Genomic DNA, 22632 nt, shown 5'->3' with positions numbered 1-22632 from the left:
TTTTACGCTCTTCATACCACTGCACGCGCTAAGATGAGGGGTACCTACAGCATCAAACTTTAAATCATTTCGCCAATGCCCAGGCTGCTGTATCTGATGCATTGGCAGTGAGAAAAGTCCTGGAAATTTTGTGTGATTTCGATGCTTTAAACTGGTCTTATTATTGGTCCAATTTATGTTAGATCACCGACTCTACTGCCTGAAAGTATCATAAAAGTGACTGGTTCGCCATGTATTTTGGGACACTGACACTCTGCAAAACTTCGATGGTGTCCCTGAACTTCAGGAAAAGATAATTTGGACTTGGAGTGGAAAGGCCTCGTTGAACGTAGCAACATATTCAGCCCTGGAAGGCAGACCTCCAAGGAGTCGGGAGTCACAGTTGAACACAGGCAATCAAGAGAAGATCACTTAAGGTCATTCCATGTGTGTTTTTGCTGGAGGTGAAGGTATGGCTCTGGTCCAGTCTGGAGACAGACAGACGCTCCTCCTCAGTCTTTCCTTCAGTCATCCCCAATCCGGTAATTACAGCAGAGACCGCAGGGACTAATGATCATGTTCCACAGGGTGGTAATGACACAATTATGACTGCGAGGACATCAGTCATCTCCACTTAGCTCAGACAGCGTCCTTGGCCCTTTAGACACACACACACGCACACGCACACACACACTCAGACCACGGAATAAGACCAAAAATTTAGATGACTGAGTGTCATTGAGCTAAATTACTCTCTTACACAAAGTTACTGAACTGACAGGGCTTTTTCAAAGACAAGATTAGTATCCAGTGCTGCACTAAGTGAACACCCAGGCTGTGATAAAAACTGTGTATCAACAGCAGTACAAATCATTCTGTTCTGCCTTAATACACAGTCTATCAAGCGAAGCATAAATGAATGGATATTTCGGCTCAGTCCGCCTTGTTTTGTGGGAATGATGATATAGTTTGTGCACCGAGACTCTAAATTTATCCTGAAGTTTAGCTCTGTTCGAGGATTGATTTTAGCCGTCGGAGTACATGTCAAGGATTTTCCCTTGGAAAAGTGATTTTCTTCTGAGCCCCACAAAGCACGACAGCTCAGAGTGCTTTATGACCCGAACGTTCTGCCAGGCTGCCTTACATTCACACCATATTTAACCGCTGACAATTAAACCCGCCAACAGCCTTTCGGTTGTAACTGTCACAGCACTAATTTAATGCTCCAGTGCAAGCCAGATGAGCTGCGACTTTATAAGGAAGCAGGGATGATGCCACGCACACATCAAGTCTATAAAGAAAATACATAGACGAGCCAAGGTCAGTCGATCTAATTGAATGTTGTCGCAGTGAGTATCGGGGGTTCTCCTTTGAAAAATGCTTCGGTCCTAATTAAACTTGGTAATTTGTTTCTCTTTCAAAGCACAGCAATCAGAAAAAGGTGTCATGTAAAGTGTTGTTTTTCAAGAGACCTTTTGAAAGCTTCAGTTTGAGTGTACTGCTTTTTGCCATCTCGGCATTTACTGAAGGTACAAACTTAAACTTTTGTGCTCCCGTTCTGTATCTGTCAGTCAAGGAAACTTAGGGCAAAATACTTCTCTTTCAGCTTTAAAATCACTATATTGAGACATTATTCTTTAAAACACTATCAAGACACACATAATAAGACCTTAGGCTGTGATTTTCTGTCGGCAAAAATAACTTAGAAGTCGAGAACTTTTAATCTCATGGGGCCTGAAATTCTTTTGAACCCAGAGTCCTACAGCCTGAAGTAAAAAAAAAAAAGCAGCTTGTAGATACCCTTGCATTGGTTTTTCAGTTGCATCTCACTGTATTTCAAATTGAAGCAGTCCAAGCGACAACGCTGATTCCAAAACAGGCTTGCCGCATAAAACGTAGATACATGGATAATAGATAATAAATAAGAAAAGAGGATATAAGAAGAGAGGATGTTATAAAAATCCTGATATCAATATCTAGGCCAACATATACACATTATTTGAAATTATCCTTCACATGTGGCTTTCAAACACACAGATAAAGATGTAATTGAGGGTTAGGGTTAAGTTTTTTTTTTTTTTTTTTACACAGTTTAACAATAAACTTGATTGTCTAATATGACACCAGTGCACTGAAACAGAGAACTTTACTGGGAATTCAATAGTTTTTTTCTGCATTATAATGCCTAAAAATAAATAGTTATCATATTTGAGCATATCAGACTGCATATCCCCTGGTACTGATATATATCTGTGAGAGGTCCATATAAGGTGCATTTACATTTTGCAGATGTTATTGTCCAAAGCGACTTACAGTAATTCATGCATACGCTGATGGCGGTGGCTGCCATGCAAGGTGCCATCCAGCACATCAGGACCAGTTTTGAGGTTTAGTATCTTGCCCAAGGACACTTGGGCATGCAGAACAGGGAAATCAAACCAGCAACCTTCAGATAACAAGACGCTGGATCTACCCCTGACATCTGCCAATAATATCTACCAACTGATATATATCCGTCGGGCTCAACACAGAATACAATCACTTGCAAACAAACTGCGTTTACCATATTGTGCTTTATACCATCTGGTGGTGAACCTAGCCCCATCCTTGCATGTAAACCACTGAGCGCTTTGAGGGTGCCCCTTTTATACCCAATCAGGATACAATCATCTGATATAAAGTTACATGTCTCCCTTTCGAATGTTTCAAACCAGTGTTTTTTGAGCATTCACCGCTTTCCCAGTCTTTTGTTGAACCTGGTAAAACGATTTATTGTCTTTCTACTGTTTCCAATCGAGTTTATGTCAAAGAGTTGTCAAATTGCATTAGCATTTATGTTCAACATAGCACCCTAACTTCTTTTTACTATACGCTGATCAAACGACTGTTTCATGTTACCTTAAATGTAATTTAAAAAAAAAAGAACCTCCCCAACCAAATTAAGCCTAGTTTCAGCTTGACTTCTAGATATCTTTGGACCTATAAATTAACGAATGCTCATTAAATTATGGCATGTTTGTATACGTGGTATATTGTTTTTGACTGGCCCTCCTCAGCTGCACAAGATGCAGACAAATCCTCATTCTTTTTCACTTTGCAGCATAATTTATCAATTCTCATTGTTGACATTTTTACTAGTATACAGCTAAACTCATTGTCAACAGCACCAAGTACAAGAAGTTAAAGGTATATCAACTTCGAACTTGACTGTGCCACACTTCAAAGGCGTTTCAATAGTCTCACAACAACAGCGGGAGCCTCATCTAGTGCTCCCCCAAAAATATCTGCCAAGTGCTTCCAGCTATCATACAGATGCTCAGAGTACAAAGGACTTCAGCTCGCTTCACCTGTTGCCCAAGGCAAGTCAACTGTGGCTGCCTTTGAGAAATGTAGTTTAGCCTGGATGCAGCAGTTCAGGCTTCCGACACATTGAGGGAAGAGCTTGCAAATTTATTCAGGGTTTACACAATCAAAGCTGCGCATGAAGCACAGTTATCATTTAAAATTCAGGATAATTTTGATTTCCTTTGTCACGTAGGTAGAGATTGTGGCGTTGTGCAGCAATTATAATCTGAAACCCTCCATTGCATAGGTTTTACTCACCGTATACTCATGACATCAACAGCTGTCAGCTTAAAAGGGCTAAAAGTGAGAAACTCGACTTACTAAAGAGTTAAAACTCAACTTCATGTTAATGGTCAAAATGATGTATGCATTTATTCAACAGTTTTCAGGTAGAGATTTAAAGCTGACAACCTTGGGAGGCGAATATTGGAATTAAGTTATGTTTTCCATCTGTTGATGCATTTCTGCTATCTGTGGCTGCTTGGTGAGAGATATCACGGCATAGAAAAATCCCACAAGCCATTTGTGCTTTCACCACCAGGGGCTAATTAGTGAAAGAACTTTTCCCCGGTCTTCAGCTTGTCTTTTACCAGTAAAGCCGAGATGACAGGACATGTTGTAAAGAGAGAGGTTAGAGCATGTAGTGGCAGGTGTTCAGCTTAGCGTTTGAAAGTTGTCGGGGGGAAGGTCGTCACAAGTGAAGCAACACAGGCCTGCGTCTTCTGTTTATGTACGCGCTCCCTCCCTAAAGGCTTTAAACATTCACTTTTCGAGCCGGCAGATGGCTGCATTGAAAGGCGGAGCGTTAATAAAGAGCAGCTGGTGAAGTTTTTGGTCCTGACCTTCATGTGATGAATGTGCTGCAGTGAGTGGTGAGTGAGGAACACCCCAATGACAAGTGCACCTGACGTAACTAGTGTATAAACACATATAACACACACACACTCACACATGCAGATGTAAAACATTTCTGTACTTTTTCAGTGACATTAAAAGACACTGAATTCTTCATTTTTGTACATACTTCTGTACGTATGCCGCACATTCAAACATTTCCCAGTACCTTTTATTCCATTCACGTGGCGGTTTAAGTGCCCTGCCAAAGGACACCTCCAGCACTGATAATGAGGTCTCATTGGCAGTCGTCTGGCACGCATTTCTGCCCTGTAGGCAATGGCTCCAGTTTTGCCAAATATTTTGCCATTTTTCAGTATTTATGTAGCCATAAGTCGCTGCCTTTCATGAGAGACATATCTGAGGTAGGTTGTTTAGCTCAGCTCTGTGCACAAATGGAGCTAATCTGTATTGAAATGTCCCCTGTACGAAAAATCTGGTCAGATGACTGACTCAAATGCTGGAAAATGCATGTGTAGTGCTAAAAACTGCACTTGGCAAACCAGCTAGGTAGTCGTTAAAATGCTTAAATGACTGATGATTTACGGTGTGCTGGGTCTTAACCAACAATGAAGAGCCAACTGCATGACAGACATTTGCATATACGCTGTTCTGTGTTCAATAAACACAATGAATGGCAACACAGGAACACACATAGGCCTCCTGATCATCATTCCACAGACTAGAGGGGTTGGTTAAAGCGAAGAGAAAATGAAAACCCTCCCCCTCATGATTCCAGGACAACTGCACAATCACAAATATAGGACAAAATGTGAGTTTAATTCATTAATTCAGTATTTAGTCCCAAATGAAGACATGGAAGCAGATAGAAATATCGCCCGGCTGCCAAACTGACTTTAAATACATTTTCCTGTGAAACATAAAGTAAATTTAATTTGGAAAAAAAACCCTACTGTGTGCCTTGGTTTATTTTTTGAAGGAGACTTACATGTTACATTTTCTAATTGAGACCATATTCCACCCACGCAAAAGCCCCTCACAAGATGGTGTAAAATTGCTTTTACCTCAGTGAACCTCCATCACACTGGCAGCTGACAGCATGACTGACTATCTAAAATAAAACTACAATATTGACATAGAAATAAATTGCTCTAACTTTGGTCGGGGCACTTCCAACATGCTTTGGTTACACAACAGACGGACGTTTGACTGGGTGTCAGAGTGGTTGCATGAGGAGGAGGTGAGAAGGCACAAGGACAGCTGAGTGACTTGATAATTGAGCCCAGGGTTATTCACATGTGCGATAATTTAATGAGTCCGACAGCAGAGAGGGTATCCTCTGCTTGGGAGCTGTTGACTTCATTAAGAACAGTAATGGTGTGTAATGATGTGATAAGGCTTTGGCCTGTCAGACAGCAGCAGCAGGGTGTTGACATCCAGCACCATTAACATAATGGCAGTGCACATAGTATTTTAAGGGCATATGTTGTCCGTCTGAGCGGCTGAGCTGGGGGTCAGTGGTCAGGTTGACACAATGAATAATGTGTTGGGAGGTTTGTGCCACTCGTTTCCCTTCATGAAAAATGCTGTTACACGAAACAGATGACCTACTCCACTGCTGAACTTAAAATGTTGTGACTTGAATGTGTTTGGTTATGCAGAAAGTTCAACATTGTAATATACCAGGATATTTTTTTTAAAAAAGTATTCAGGATCAGGTTACAGACCTTGGCAGGTTATCGTTTATTCAAAGTAAACTTTTTGACCACAAAAACTTCTCCTCTGGAACCAAAGTTTATATTTCATTCCATGTATTATTTATTTAAATTCTTTATTTCTAGCTGTGTAGGGCCCTGACACACCAGGCGATGGTTGGCTGTATACCAGTGTCGGGACTGTCGCCTAACATCTGTGGCCCTAGTCGCTGCGATGTCTCATGTACCACTGGCACTTGTCAGCCACTGTAGGTTGCATTGTGGCCTATCTAGTGTGTGCAAAGGAGCCCATCAGTGAGAGAAATCTATTCTGAATGATGAATCTAGACTGCCTATCCGGTGTTATGGCAAGGCGTTTCCTCTTAACACTGGGTCTGGCCTTAGCATGTCGGTCTTCATAAGCAGTCGTTCATTGTCTTTGTCTGCTGACAAGGGAGAGTGCAAGGGGGGGTTGGGCGTCCAGAAGTAACCCCATTAAGCACTATGCAGAAGGAGGAGATCATACTCCATCCACCTTTAACCACTGGGCTTTAGTGCCACCACTCAAATGCTCTGTGAGAAACCGGCGCTAATATTTCCTGATGCAGTGAAAGATTGAATAAGAAAGGCGATATTAACACTCAAACAGTCTATTTTGCCTGTAGACATTAAATTGACTTCACAGACAGACTTCGCTCTACCTTGCTGAAGATTATTAATCTCCTGTGAAATGGAAACAAAAGTTTGCCTTTCCCATGCTTCTGCTTTATGGACTGAGATATGAGATTCAGCGCAGCGCCCACAGAATTGCTCCCAATTTAACTTTCAGAGGAAAACCAAATAAAGTCTGCGGTTGTGATTGGCAGAAAGTTAAACAGTCTCTTATCTGCAGACACAGTATATATAATCACAGAGGGATGCTCACATCACGTTGCCCCACCTGAGAGGCTGCTCTGTCCGCACAAGCCTCAGTGAGGGGAGCTATCGGGCTATTAATCACAGGCAGAAACAGCACCGTAGCTGCCACCTGGTTGCTAATGCATATGTTAAGGTACAGCTTCCATTAGACCAGCGCTGGATCAGTTCAGGGTTCACTCTGCTTTTCATTTTATGCGTCACCCCTGCTTAACCCAGCTTCCACCATCTTTCTCAGTCTCCATTTTTCTTTCCCCTTGGCTGTTATCTTATTTGTGGACAAAATGCCAGGGGCAGCATTAACATACACAGGCTGTTCTTTTGCTACAGTAATCTGCATTTGAGTAAATGTATGCACATACCACTCATTACTATTGACAGTATCCTGAGTGCAGGCAGTTTCTGATTATGAGAGGCCATGCTGTGATGTGTTTCATTATCATGTTTATGTAACCTGTATTTAACCTTGCTGCAGTTTTTTGCTAAATAATCCCCCTGAAACACTACTGAGCTTTAAATAAAAACAGCAAACTCCTTCGACGAAGTACTGATGGGGGCATTCATACCTGCAGTAATTCCCCGATTAACAAATGTCCTAACAACAGAACATATCTTTTGATTCTCCCAAATTTCTAACTCACTTTCTAGTTAACAGCCTCTAGAAATTTATGCATATTTGACAGCATGTGGAGACAAATTGATCACCTTGTTTGTAAGAGCTCATTGCCAACATTTGACAAAGGGCGACAAGCAACAATAAACATTCATCCATCCATCCATTATCCAAAACCACTTATCCCTTTCAGGGTCATGGGGGGCTGGAGACATCCCAAGCTGACATTGGGGCGGCGGTGGCGGGGTACACACTGGATAAGTCGCCAGTTCATCACAGGGCTGGCATATAGGGACAAACGACCATTCACGTGCACATTCCCGCCTACGGACAATTTAGAGCAACTGATTAACCTAACTTTGACAATTAACAAACAAACAAACATAAACAAATTATACATCAGTGCGCCTCCTCGCTCTATCAATAAATTTTTTTTTTCAATAAAAATCATAAAATTGTATACCCTCAATGTTATGTCAGTTTTCCCCTTGCTATCGAACATGGTATCCAGTATCTATATTTTTTAAGGTATTGTATCAAAGTTTGTCTTTCCAGAATGGGGTAAACACTAAATGACCCTCATGTGGCAACCCCTGCTGATACCTGTTTTGCACCCTTGATAGCGTTCGCCCTTGCAAGATAACATTTTTCTTTGGTTCAACTTTTATTATTTAATGCATTCTAAAACATTCATACTCTATTCTCATCCGTCATCTACATCACTGACCCATATTGACATCTGCATGCCATGCTTTGTGATCTTTTGTTATGGTAACATTTCAGTTACTTTTGTTGAATAAGTCTAATCTCTGAAATGGTGTGCCCCCCTCTCCACCATGGCCCTGAGAGCCTGGTTGTGAAATTTACAATGTCTGTGCACATTATTTTATTATTTTGTTTTCATTGTGTCATTCTCATGCGAATGCCCAGCCAACACAGGCTTATAGAACATTAAGTCACTTGTGGCTGTGCTGAAACAACGCTTGGCTTGAAGTTGTGTGTAAGGAAGGAAGCCAAAAAACAAACCAAGTGTAAAGTCATTCAGCCAGAAAAGGTCAGCAGGTATAGAGAACATTTCACTTAAATAGTAAATAACTAATAAAAAACTGTTTTTAAAAAAAAGAATTCAACCTGAGCCAAATCATGTACCAAACAAAGCCCTTCTCCTCAGGGAAATCATCAAACCCAGCAAGTGGTAGTGCAGTTGAATGCAACTCTGCACACAGGAATTGTTGATACTTGGTTCAATTTGCTCCGGCAATAAGATGTTGGGGTTTGTATCATACATTAATCAGCCATCTTTATTCCTATGTTGTTATGTACTGAGTGGTTTATGGTTCCTTGCTTGGAAAATATTAAGTAAATTGTATGCTACAAAATAAAGACATCACCTCAGTCGGCCAGTGATGTTTGTGCAAAGACTCCCAATTGATGATCTTTACCCTTATGAAAAGTAAGAGCAGCATAATCAGCAACAGGCGCAGTATTTTCATGTTTCTGTCCTTGCTTATCGTGAGGCATGTGGATGACAAAGCCACTCTCCTCATACTCTCCTTTATGTGTTTGCTGTCAGGTTCGTTTGCTGTCAGATTCCAGTAATGTTAACATTTTTGCAGTGTGGCCCATTGCCTGAGTTAGCAGCAGGAGCACTGATTCAAGTGTTGGTTAATTTACATGCTAATCAAGAAGAACTGCAGTCAGCAGATTGTATTTGCCCATGTCACATCGTAATTACAGAGGTTAACAACAGCTCTCAGTTTTGCGCCTTTATGCAAGGACTCATGTCGATATCAACGACACACACACAACAGCAGCTGCGTACATGACAACCTTCCAGAGTACCTTATTCAACTATAATTCCCAAAAGACCATGACGATCTCAAGGATGCAAAGACTCAAAATTCATATCCCATTTTCACACCCACAAAGCTGTACAAAGATCAGACTACAAAAAGAACCCTTTGTTTTCTTAGTGATTTCTTAAAATTCAGGTGGTCAAAATGTGGCCCTGAACTCACGGTGTCTCCCTGATGATGGGTCCTACCTAAAACAAAATGTAGGTTCACGGACCAAACTGCCTTTCGAGATGTCATTACTGTAATGAGTGGTGTACCAAACATTTTGCAAAATACATGTCCAAACCTCAGCAAAGTTAGAAACTTAGGATGAATCACTTTTATGATGATAAAATTATGTTCAAACTCTCCCAGAAAAAACACAATTATTTTGCATATTTAGCATCATTGACTCGTGTCCCAAGCATCTCCTCCAAAGTGCTGAAATGGTGTCAGCTCATTTCTGACTCTGAATCATTGAGTTGTGTAATTATCTTTTGACTCACGGTTTTAGTTTTTACAAATGTATCCACCGCACCAAAAATCAACACCATTTGTGAGCACTATGAAACAATTTCAAACATGGTGTCATTAACTAAATCTGTCACACCACTTCCACCGCAAAGCGAAAATACTTTACACAGATCCCTTCTTAAAAATGTATTTTATTTTTTAATTTTTTTACAAAATTCATGAATACAACTCTGAATCCCTTCACTGAGCCCACATCAAAAATAGTACAGTTTATGAAAAAACACTACAAAAAAAACAAAAAAACAGTGGAGTCTTTGAAGTAACTTTGGAAGAGTAAGAGGTAATTTGTTGTTCCTGTCTCTGAGAGTTGTTCAAGTAATGCACATTTGTTCAGCTGTTTAGCTCAGAGGACAGGAGAATGAGGCTTTCAGATCACTGCTTCTCCTATTTCATTAAAATAAAGCCACATTACTGTATTTCTGTTAATGCAGACTATTCCTAGAATATGCAGTAGCGATGTTAAAGTTTGGATCCACTGGGAAACTAGTTCCTGTGATAGCAGTCGGTGTGCCATGGACGTTGCACCATAAATAGCACATCAAAAACAAATCTTACCACTCAAGTTCGCACCGATGTAGTTCCTATTAGGTGAGGCAGCATTGATGAGGCAATCAGTAAGGAATCGGTGCGTTTTAACACGCAATAGTGGCGTTTTTTCAAGTATGCTGGTCGTGTGCATATACACATCATGGTTTCAGAACACCTTAAAAAATGTCCTTATTCTGCTTTAAAAAATAAAACACTAATCCCTAATACAGGGTCCTTTTAGTTTTCAGTGCATGTTGGTTCATCCTTAACCTCAGCCACATCATAACATTGTAGTGGTTGTTGGAGGCTAAACTGTAAAAGCCAAATCCAACCGATCATGTTAAATGCAGCCAGAAACCAAACCCAGAACCAAACAGCAATGTTGCTGTGGCCCAGATCTAGCCCACACCAGATATGTTCATCCGGCCCTAATACCACGTGGAATGATGGCACTCGTGGCCCTGTCCCGTTGGTCATATCATGGCCACATGTCCGCCATGACCACACTGAATAAACCAGAACTGGCCAAAATCACAGTTCATTCTATAGCCCAGACATGGCAAACAAGAGCAAACCACCCTGGTGCCATATTTCTATGTAGTATGTGGGTCAGATGAGGGTGTCTGGTACAATTTTGTTATCTGGGAAGTGATTTTATCCTCACCTGCTAAGGTAAAACAAGTAGTCAAACACATGCCCGCATCAACCATATAATCCAAATGAATAACAGCAGAAACAATAAATGTAATAACCAATAACTTCAAATAAGACAAAAACCAGGAAAACATTATGTAAACACTCACTGTTCTTCTGTATCAGTTATTATCTATGTGACTTTGGGTTTCTCCTTTGAGTTTCAGTGGACGACCCACTTTTGTTCATAATGGTACATTCTCAAAATGAGTCTATATGCACTTTACACATAAATCCCCAAATCTGTGAGCACCATTAATTTACAGTTTCCAGCATCGAAGTAAGAAAGGATGTTAGGTGTAGAAAACAAGAGGATGACACGAGGTGTCCATTTTCAAAGCAGTCTTCCAGGCAGATAGGTTTCCATTTATGATGCCAAATCTACAGAATCTAAATCCTCAGTCGTGTGGTGTGTAATCACCTCTCATGGGTGATCATAGACCAGTTTTTAAGAGAGAAGTGACGACCCCAAAACGGACCACTGAGGACTGTTCGATTGTTACTCCCGTGAGCTGCCACTGGGACTCGCCTCTGAGCGGCGGGAGCGAAGCTGAGTTGCACTGAAATTAATCCAGGCAGTGTGCGGCTGCTTCCTGCTTTGTGAGATGCTTTACAGTTCTATATAAATCCACTAATGTTTTTTTTATTGGGAGTTTAAAGACACTTGAATGTATTTGAATGCGTAATGACAGGAATTGATTCCGAAGCCATGGGACTTTTTTCATCACAATGGTTAATTCTGCCATTCAGGTTAAGGGGTACATTTATCTATTAGTGTAGAGTTTCTTCTAGTTTATCAACTATAGGTTATTAAGGTTATTATATACTCTCTGGTATCTAGTATACCATGATACCTTACATTACTAGGAGGCCTTTTTTTATAGCCTTGTTTAGTATTCAGTGTAATCATGAGGTAAATAAATCGGTAGCAATTACAAGTTTTTTTGAGTCAGTTGACATTTGATCACTTGTGGTGATAAAATAACATGTCTTAAAGGGACAATTCAGCTTCATGAAAGGCACTTCATACAGACTATATACAGGTAAGTTTAGTCATTTATTCACAGATACCATTGCTTCTATGCCACTCACTATAGCAGTTCCGCAAAGAAGTGAAACACAGTGTCTTATGACAGGTGCTGCAATAGACTGGTGACTTTCTTTTGCAGACCACACATGCCCTTCTGCCAGCAGTGGCCCGATATCTGGGAGAAACATTTGTCATTTGTTCCACAAAGTATGCTGGCAGGTGACCAAAACCTTGAACATCAGGTTGAGGTGGGACCTCAGTGGATGTGGAAGGAGGTGGGTCTGTGTCTGTGGAATCAGATTGCCACAGGGCGTTGAATGGGGAGGGAGAAGGCGGCACTTTGAAAGTTGAGGCATGAAAGCTGTGCGGAGCTGACCGGCGTGGTGCGGACCCGATATCGGCCAGGGACACAATCAGCTGCTCCCTGAAGGTTTTCTGTGGTAGTTCAGGGCGATTCTGTAGTTTGCACAGTTCCTTGTGGAGGATGAAGGCATTTACGGTGGCTATATCCACAAAATGGAAAAACAACGTTTTGTACCATTTCCGGGTTTTATGGAGAACATTGTAGTAAGAAATGAGCGCATCTGACAAGTCGACACCCCCCATGTACTGGTTGTAATCCTTGATGCAGCCCGGAATAGGCACTTGCTTCACTGTCCACCGTCCATCTGCATCTTTCATTTTGCGCTGTGCATTGTCTTTGCTGTATGCTTTGTGTAAGGTGGAACACATTGTTACCTCCCGAGTGTCTAACCACTTAACAAACAAAAGTGCTCCTTTTCTGATCCACCTGATAGTTCCCCTTGGGGTTTTTTCGTGCATGTCGTTCTCTTTCTTTTTGGGATAACCAGATATGGTGGGGCGAATAGTGCCGCATGCCCAGATTTTTCTCTGAAGGAGGTCAAGGAAAAGTGTTGGACTGGTGTAGTAGTTGTCCACATAGAGCTTGTAGCCTTTTCCCAAGAAGGGGACCTTCAGCAGCCTCATGACAACATCATAGCTTAGTCCTTTCCCTGTTGGTTTACTGTCTTTTCCCCCATATACAAAAAAGTTCAGAGTATAGCCACATGTTGAGTCAGCTAAAACAAAGAGCTTAAAGCCCCATTTAGTGGGCTTGTTTTTGACGTACTGTTTTAACCCAATTCTTGCTTTGGTCGCCACCATCCTTTCATCTATGGAGATATGCTGGTAGGGATGAAAGAAAGTGTGGCAGCCCTCCAAAATCTGCTCATAAAGTGGCTTTATCTTGCATAGTTTATCATACCCTGCGGTTCCTTTCTTCTGGTCATTTGCTGCTTCAACTGCAGGATCATTCATGTGTAGATTGCGGGAGATTGTAAGGAAACGTCTGCGTGCCATGACAGAGGCCGGAAATGGCAGGCTGAACAGCTTTGATCCTTTCCAGAAGTCTACCAGAGTTTTTAGCGGCACAATACCCATGTAGAGGACGAGGCTGAGGAAGGAATGCATATCTGCTGTTGTGACAGGGACCCAGCTGTCCTGCTGGTCTTCCTGTGTTTTCTTGGCATAGGCATTGCTGTTTCTGACCAATGTGTTGATAACTGTTGTGGAAAAGAACAGCTGGAACAGTTCGAGTGGCGTGTAATTCGCAGTTCTGTTCAGCTGCGGCCCGGCAACCCTCTCAGGTCTGAAACGTGGCTGAGGGGGCTCGACATCTTCCTCATCCATGTCACGCCACTGGTCTCCATCGTCTCCTTCATCAACGTCCGCTCTTACAAGCTGTCTTTTTGTTTGTCTCTTTCCACTTTGAGTTTTCCTGCATGGAGAGGAGACCGTCTTGCCAGTCTTGAGGGAGGAGGAGTTTTTTTGGGGTGTAGATTCATGGTGGAGCTTTTTTCCAACAGGACTGTCACAACAGACACACCGTTGTTCCCTCCTCTTAGATGGGGATTTCCAGGGCGGTGACCCCGGAGAAGCAGAGACGGAGCACTTCCTGTAAGCTCTTCTCTTGGGGGGTGAAATAAACCACTCCTCATCTGAACTGTCTTCCTCGGTAGAGTCCCTGTAAATAAAGAAGATAGGCAAGAATTAATTATATCGTAGTTAGCAATCCCCCCCATCAGTTCGATAAAATACCTAGATTCCTGGGATATTTAATTCCCCAGACTAGCCAGAAACAGACATTAGCATCTGGTAAATGTCATTAACCATTCTTTTAAACCTCACTTCTAGTTTGCAACACAGGCTTTCTGTTAGAAATGTTTAGTCTCCAAGCCTAAGGTGAATTAACCTGATAACACCAGTCACATTGCACATATTTTTATATTTATCTCCAGTAAGATTTTCCACTTACTATGATTATTGATATCTGACAAAATACTACGGCAAATTCCTTACATGTGAAAACCTACTTGGCAACAAACCCGATTCTGAGCATCAAAGTGATGTTCTCAGACCTGACAAGGCTCCTCCAAAACCACAAAGGACATGATTCAACCATTTTTCACAGTCCTAATCCCTATTTGCACTGGACTAGTATACGTAATTTGTAAAGAAAACATTCCACTACACTTAACATACCATATGTCACCAAAGAAAGCTCATTTGATAAAAATCAGTACCACGTGAATTGGCGAGTCTGGGATTTCTGGTGGTATTTATTTTAAAATCAACTGTTTCTGCTGTCAGACATATGATAATTATGAAATTGGATATGTTTAACGGCAGTCAAGAGCTGTGCTGTGAGATAGGCTACACTGACGTGCTAAAGATGAGATGGTTGGGAGCAGTGAAAGGTTGTCATATTCTAAGAAAAGCCAAAAAGCATTCATTACTTGATTTTAAAGGCTGCAAATGCGTATATATGCTTGTAACACTTGCATTGTAACCCTGTAAACTTATGTAAACGTGGATGTTGAGGAATGATCAATGTTACACTGAGCATTGACATTTTCAGGATATAGTGTCACTAGATAAGAGTTAAAAAAAAAAAAAAACTTATTTTGGGTGAAAGCGCCACATGAAACCCAAACGTGAGGCGGTTATTTCTAAATAACATGAGGTCTCCTGGTCGTCCAGTGCAAATCGGGCTTTAATTATACAGAAACTAATGTGAAAAATGGGCGGATGATTATGTACATTTTTGTTTTCACCAACATCAAATTCTCATCTGTTCCACAATAAAGCGTTTAGACAACATGGTTGTTTTTAAATTATATTCATACCTGCACCAAGGACATTGTAGAATCTATTTAATACACTTTTATGGACATGAATCTTTCAAATTCCAACACATTTTATTTTACAGAATATTGTTACATGTGTAGTCCATTCTATACTTGCACCACTATGGAGTTAGATCTGTGTCTTTATTACATGCGAGACAATAAATGATCTGAGAGAAAAAAAAATATTTGAGAGAAACAGTTTTCACACCAATAGCAAAAAATTATATTTGAGACTAAAAAAAGTTTTGAGAGAAAGTATGTTCTCATAGAACATAAAGAAATATAAATTTGAAATTTTTAAAATTATTTCTGAGAAAAAAAAAACTGTCTCACAATACTTTGTTACTCTCAAATATATATTTTTTGCTATCAGTGTGAAAACATTTTCTCTCTAAAAATAAAAAAAGGGGTTTTCTTCTCTCTGCAAAACTTAAATCAAAATCTAAATCTTGACACGAGATGCAGTTTTTTTGCTCTCGTGTCAAGATTTTGCTCTCGCTGTGAAAATAATGCCATGGGCGGGGCCACGTTCCTATTGGCCAGTCGGGTGAGAATCCTCTTGGGAGGTGTGGTTTGAGAATCCCGTCTGGAGAGGGGTCCTCAGCCATGTCCGCTAACCAGGAAAAACATTCCGATCACCCTGCTCATCGATCCAAGTCATGTATGTTCATTTTGACGTGGCTTGAACACTATTATTCCACACGGAGATGCCGGGGTCTGGGACCTGCAAACCACTGTTAGATGAGCGCTACAGAGCACAGGTGACTGTGACGATGCCTGTCGAAAAAACGCAACTGTCAATAAATCGTCCAAAAGTGCATGTTGTCGAGCTTATATCTTTGTCGTGAATGTCTGTACTCACATACAACTCCTGGGTGAAGCAGTATGAGGTATTTATTCACGCCAAGCGGCTCAAAAGCAGCGTGGAGACCGATGTTCGCTGTGGCGCTGATTGCGCAGCGTCCAGGTTAACTTGTGACACCCGTTACCATTGAGTATTTATTTCATTCCACACTGCATTCAAATGGTTACTGAATGAAAGCCATCGTTCCCAGCTGTTCCCATACATCGTTATTACGCTGAAGCCAAGTCGATGTGAAAACTGTTCACTGTCAAACAAGCCTGCTCGTCAAATAGTCTGCAGAGTATGTTGACATCCAGCCCGAGCTCAGCGTGAGGTCAGTGAGCTGTGGGTCAAAGCGTGAGGTGCCCAGATCAACCTGTGATAAACACCTGTATCGACCGTCGACCATGGTTCATAGAAAGCCCAGACATGTATCTCACTCTTCTCAAGGTATAAAGTTTTAGAATTTTGGCTGTGTTCCTCACTTGTCATCATTTACAACCACCAAATCAACCCATGGGCAACACACCAGCCCTGTGTTACAGCAGAAAACAAATCCAACATGTCGTGGTGGACAACATTACATTCCAGATGCGATGCAAGCCCCGGCATCTCCGTGTGGAATAATAGTGTTCAAGCCACGTCAAAATGAACATACATGACTTGGATCGATGAGCAGGGTGATCGGAATGTTTTTCCTGGTTAGTGGACATGGCCGAGGACCCCTCTCCAGGCGGGATTCTCAAACCACACCTCCCAAGACGATTCTCACCGTATGGCCAATAGGAACGTGGCCCCGCCCAAGACATTATTTGGGCGGGGCCAAGACATTATTTTCACAGCGAGCAAAAAACTGCATCGAGAGCAAAGGCTCAGAAATAATTTAAAAAATGTCAATTTATATTTCTTTATGTTCTATGAGAAAATACTTTCTCTCAAAACTTTTTGTCTCAAATATTATTATTTTTTGCTATTGGTGTGAAAACTTTTTCTCTCAAATATTTTTTTTTCTCTCATAAAATGCTTTTTTGCCATCATTGTGATAACTTTTTCTTTCAAACATTTTTTTTTCTCTCTCAGATCATTTATTTTCTCGCATGTAATGAGACACAGATCTAACTCCATACACCAAGGGCATTTTAGAATGCATGTGTCACACTGACATCTTTATGATCGTATATTCAAATGTTGTCCTGTTTGATTATTGTGTCTCTTTGTGGTTACTGCTTCAATCGCCATTTGTGTTATCATTTCATTTGATCCTGTACTCAGGTCTCACTCTTGCATGAGAACTTAATCAACTGTAACTTCGTGAATAAATACAAGTAAAAAATGATGTGAAGTTGACCAAAAAGCTTTTTTTCTTATGTGTCCTATTGGTGCGTTGACCGCGCTATTACTATAAAAACATGTTTTTAAGAGTCGTTTTTATCATTGTCTTTTGCCCATAGTTTAAATCAAGCTGATAGATAAGTCGAAATTGATGCAGTAAATAAGTTGCATGGGTCTCTGTCTCACTCACACTCACTCACTCACACACACACACACACACACACACACACACACACACACACACACCTCTTATCTGAAAGGTTACTGACCTCTACATTGTGTTCGAATGAGAAACAAACACGAACATGCGAACTGAAGAGCTTAATGACCATGTCGAGGGAATTTTGTTATACACACTCAACAATCAGCATTTGGCCTACTCGGGGACAAATAAAGTTGTTTGAACTGAATTAAATTTCACACCAGAAGCTGCCGGTTCACACGGTTATACGGCCTTCTGGCGTTGCTTTGTTCTTGCAACACGAACACTTGCACTCACATACATCCAAACACACACACACACACACACACACACACACAACCAGGAGCAGCTTCTAGTTTTGTGCTCGGGCGCAACACTGTTATCAGGCTATCACGAAAGTTTATCTGCCAGGTGTCATAAAACAGTGCGGTAGCTCGTTTGAGCTCTTCTATGGCACCTTTGTTCGTCAGGCCCGACCCGTCTTCTCTAGTCTAAGCACGTTTGCGTGCCGCTGGGACGAAGCCAGCTCAGGGTGTCTGCAGCTCAGCTACTCACTCATCTGATCCTCGGCCCAACCCCTTCGGAATGTAGTCCTCGTCCGGACTGCAGAGGCTGCTCTCACTATCAGACTGAGAATCCGACTGCAGCTGTTCTGACTCATCCTCGGAGTCTGAGAGCAACATGTCTGAAGCGTGACGAGATGGAAGACTCCGGCAAAAAGTTAAAAGTTTCGGCGGTGTGTGTTTAATTCCCGTGGGCCCTCCCCCCTCTGTCTCCACGCGTTTCCCTCAGCACACTGGGAGAGAGAACATGTTGATTTACGCGGTGCCGCTGGTCCGACAGGATGTCCCGCCCTCCACACGCCACATATGGCTAGGACATCGATTTCATTGGCTAAAGTTCAAGAGGTGTTTGCGGTTCGCTTTACCACTGGTTTGATAAACTGCCAATAAACGGCAGGCGGTTCTCGCGTAAAGATTCCCTCCGGGATGTGAGGTGGGATTTTTAAAAAAACCTGCTAAGGTCAATACATCAAGATATAATTGGTCAGATGTCCTTTCACAGTGATTACTGAGGAGCAGTACCATATATTTTATCTTTTAAATCAATGACATAATGGAAGTGAGAAGGCAAGAGACTGCAGCTGTGAGTTGGTTGATCCATCCAGTATTTAACAATTCCACCCTGAAAGTTTGCACTTTGCTAAGTTCTTATTTCTAGACACCAGCGGCAGAATTGCACTTACTATCCATACGGGCAAACAGCAGTAAACAGTGTCCATGTTCTTCAATGCTTCCCCATGGCCATTAATGTTAGCATTATTTATAACAATGTTTCCTTCGAATACTTTACCAGGGTTGGTCCCACGACTGAATATCCTGAACGCTCACTCGTCATGTTTCCAAAAGAATATGCATGGCCTGAATATGCATGACTGAGTCTGAGGATTTCTGCCCTTTGCAAAATAATCTGAGAAAAATACTTTCTTTTGACATTGTTCGTTAAAGCCCTGCGGGTCAAATGATAATAAGAAGTTTTGAAAGAGACCATTTTATCCCTACTCTAAATGAAGGATAATAAGCAGTGGTAGGACAGAAGCGGTAAAACCTGCGAAAGCCTGTTTTGAGGTGACGGTCACATAATCGATTATTATAGGGCCTCTTTTTATAGACTGATTTCATGATCCAGCACCAGTTTAAGAATGGTAATAGTGTGTTCTGGTCGGTAATTGGGCCAATTTAGTCCATGCTGTGTCCATCACTTCATTGCCATAGGAAAGTAACTGTATCTGCATCCAGACATTGACGTTGTTTAAACCCTGTGTTATGCAGTCACCATCGGTCTTTATTTTCTTTCTTCCATGAGCAGTTGTTTTTATGATCTCATTTAGGGCAGTGCATGGTGGGTGAATCTTTGATGTGAGTTCAAAACGCTCACTATTATCTTAGGCAAGTGTTTGTCAGCTGCGTGGGCATCACATCTTACACTAATGTGTGCTTGAAAGTGCAGCGATCTCATAATCATCTGTGATGCTCAGTAAGAGTGTTTCGGACCAGACGGCTGCCAAGTGACCTTGTGTCCCCTTTCCCATTAAGAAATCCGAGACGGTGGTGTTAGCCTCAGTTAGGAGGCTGAATGAGCTCCCATTCACTTTAATGACCCCGGTTCTCCACAATGTGTGCGTGAGCTGAGGGGAGAAGAAAAATGATGCTTCTTATTCACAATGTGAACACCTTAAAAGAGCATAAGTAAAGGTAGTCAGTCCTTTTGCGACAACATATTTAAAGCAGGTAAAGGGTCAGCTTATAGAAAAGAAGAAAAAAAAACATTCAAATGTCAAGCTAAGTAGTGAAGTTAAATGGAATCTTTCCTAAGAAAACAAGAAAAAAACATAACCCACAGACCTCACTTTAAACACTACTAAAACAGTCCCTGATGGGATTATTGCTGTAGAAACGGATTTAAAGCTCAGCTCATGTGAGACTTTACGGTACAGGTTGTTTTTATTACAGGTTATTATTTATTATTTAATTTGGGATAAGGTAAATATTCCCTCAACATCATTATTTCACAGCACAACAAAATGTGGAGGCAATAAACGCTTTGCAAAAGCAACTCTGTCTTTCTGTTTACAGCCAGAGTCATGAACCGGTCATGAATTATTCAATCTGTCATAGCTGTGATTTCAAATTCTGAAAAGTTTAAAGGTCCCATTTTACTCACATTTCAGCCTTTTGTGAATTTGTTTTTCATCGCACCGTGCCCCGAGATACTGCAAGTGTGCCACATCATTTATTTATTTTCCAAATTGCTGGAAATTCTGCTGTGCACAGGGTTTACAAGGAGTGCAGTGCAGGTACGAACACCAATGACGTGAGCTTATTTTAACCAGCAGCTTGATTTACATTTTAGAGCATGATAACTGCTGAAGTATTTTTTGGTTTTGACATGATTATCTTCCAATAATTAATGTTTCACTATACACATGCATTGAGTTTATGAGCATGATTTTTCAGAAATGAACCAAAATCCAAAATAACGGTCTTTTGGAAATACTTTCAGATAGGGATTAAAATTAGTTTTCCATCTGGGTTTAGACATTATTGTTTGGTTGGAGCTTTAATGCTCCTAGTGCACAGTGATCTTTATACAACTGTTAATCACAAAAATGTGTAACTCTGTGCAGTCGTTAGAGGGAAATAGTGATTCAGTGCCAATATTTGTGGTCCATGGTGAGCAACAATTTGCCCAGAGATTTCAGTCCATTTTGGAAATCCATTTCAGTCCATGTAGACTGCTGTCTGGAACTCGTATCATCTCATGCATGCTTGCATTATTTTTTATTGAAATAGTTGAATCGGCAAGTGAATGTGGCCACTTTTCAAAATTAAATAATTTAATTTAGACCCACGGTTCCTCGTCCTCAGAGGCTTATTTTTCCTGAACTATGCTCAGACAGCTTTATTAATAAATTGAGTATCACTGTTGACAGGCCGTGAAAAATGTCAGCAGACAATTCCTTACCAAAACTATTTAATATGACAGTGGACCTCAAAGTAACACGTTTTGTGAACAGTAAACAGTAATCTAGCGCCACTATTGGGGCTAAAGCTGAATTATTGGGTGAATCTCAATACTCACAATAATGGTATTATTTCAATGGCTATTTAATGTGCTGACTGATGTAGCCTCTGATAGAAGGAAGACTGGTTGCAGTCAGTGCGTTTACATGACACTCAAGAAAACCGTATTACTGGGTTAGTCCGACTATGATTGGATTTTTAAGATGCATGCATACACCTTAGTCTGACTAAAATAGGACAGGATCGGATTTCTCGTTGTCGGATTAAAACACCTAGATTATTCGATTGATAGTCGCATTACTCGTGCATGTGTACGTTCAATCAGATCGGATCGGATTTGCGTTCCGCGCAGGCTCGAGATTTTTTTTCCCGGGCCGTGAACCGGAAGTAGAAGGACTGTGGCGGCAGCGGCGGCTTTCCTCTGAAATAACCGCAAGCAAGAGCGCCATTGTGCATCTAGTTTGTGTAATTATCATGTACACCATATACGTAATGTACAAAGATGTACCTTTGTCTCGCTTTTCATACGCCATCTTTCTCCAGTGCCGAGGCAGAGTTTGTTGTTGCTGGTGACGTAAAGAGGTCAGCAGGAGGTGGCTCTATTACCACTATGTACAGCGCCACCCATCGTACCGGGGTATGACATGCTTCGGCCAATAATTCGATTTTCTCACCAGCATGTATACTCGGACAATTGCAGTTGTCTGATTGAGTAGCATAGTCGAACTATAGCTGTAATCCGACTAAGCTGTGCATGTAAACATACTGAGTGATTGAAACTCAAATGTACGATAAAGCCTCCTGCCAGTCTCTAGTAAGGGGAAAAGAAGTGAATACAAATCATAGCGCCCCTACAGTGAGCCTTTGGCTGCCAATGTGTAAATGTTTTAACATCATTGCACTCAATATTTGGATCATGGGGTACAACAATGCTCCCTGCTGCATAGCAAGTCATCTAAGTGGTTGTTGTAGCACCAGGCAGGCCTCTGAATGATGCATGTTATGGATGCCTCTTCACATTTGGGCCAGTTGACAGGCTTATGTGTGTTTGTGTGTGCGTGTGCCTGCACGTGGGAGGAGTTTATGATGGCGATGACACTTGTCAAATGTCCTCTGTGGGAGTCTTCGGGGGCGTTGCTTGTCTGAGCTACGCGTGTAATCTCTGTTCATGTTTAATACAGTAGCTGGAGGGTCCTAGATGTTCAAGTTCTGCCTGTTCAAGTCCCACTTTTATAACCAGTGTTAGGTGACTGGCCTCTAAGACTTAGATGGACACACCGCTGGTAGAATTATCAACACAGAGAATGAACACTTGTGTCAGAAACTTCATGGTTCTTTGATAAACAGTCAAAGGTAAAACGTTAGAAGAGATGTCAACTACGTCTCCCAGGAAGACTACAGACTGTTGCTATTTGTTTGTTTTTCGGATCAATTTTGGATGAATGCTCTTATTTGCACCTC

The 22632-nt window shown here is 41.4% G+C and overlaps 2 protein-coding genes across 2 annotated transcripts in view; one reads left to right on the top strand and one right to left on the bottom strand.

Moving 5' to 3' along the window:
• Positions 1-22632, top strand: part of LOC115580439 (protein kinase C-binding protein NELL1) — a 283933-nt gene that overhangs the window by 125091 nt on the left and 136210 nt on the right. The window lies entirely within an intron of this gene.
• Positions 12036-18403, bottom strand: LOC115580440 (piggyBac transposable element-derived protein 3-like). Its single transcript, XM_030414757.1, has 2 exons — positions 18143-18403; positions 12036-14044 (listed from the first exon to the last, which is right to left on the bottom strand). The coding sequence occupies exons 1-2, from the start codon at positions 18268-18270 to the stop codon at positions 12049-12051; spliced, it is 2124 nt and encodes a 707-aa protein (XP_030270617.1). The 5' UTR covers positions 18271-18403; the 3' UTR covers positions 12036-12048.

This window comes from Sparus aurata, chromosome 4, assembly GCF_900880675.1.
Source record: "Sparus aurata chromosome 4, fSpaAur1.1, whole genome shotgun sequence".
Taxonomy (NCBI): Eukaryota; Metazoa; Chordata; class Actinopteri; order Spariformes; family Sparidae; genus Sparus; species Sparus aurata.
Note: the sequence above shows the minus strand (reverse complement) of the source record. Positions and strands in the feature narration are given on the sequence as shown.

What these genes read in the sequence shown, in the direction of transcription:
- LOC115580440 (XM_030414757.1), bottom strand. Translation starts at nt 18,270, where the DNA reads ATGTTGCTCTCAGACTCCGAGGATGAGTCAGAACAGCTGCAGTCGGAT. An exon ending in TTGGGCCGAGGATCAGATGA is followed by an intron (nt 14,045 to 18,142) that starts GTGAGTAGCTGA and finishes CTTTATTTACAG; the next exon opens with GGACTCTACCGAGGAAGACA.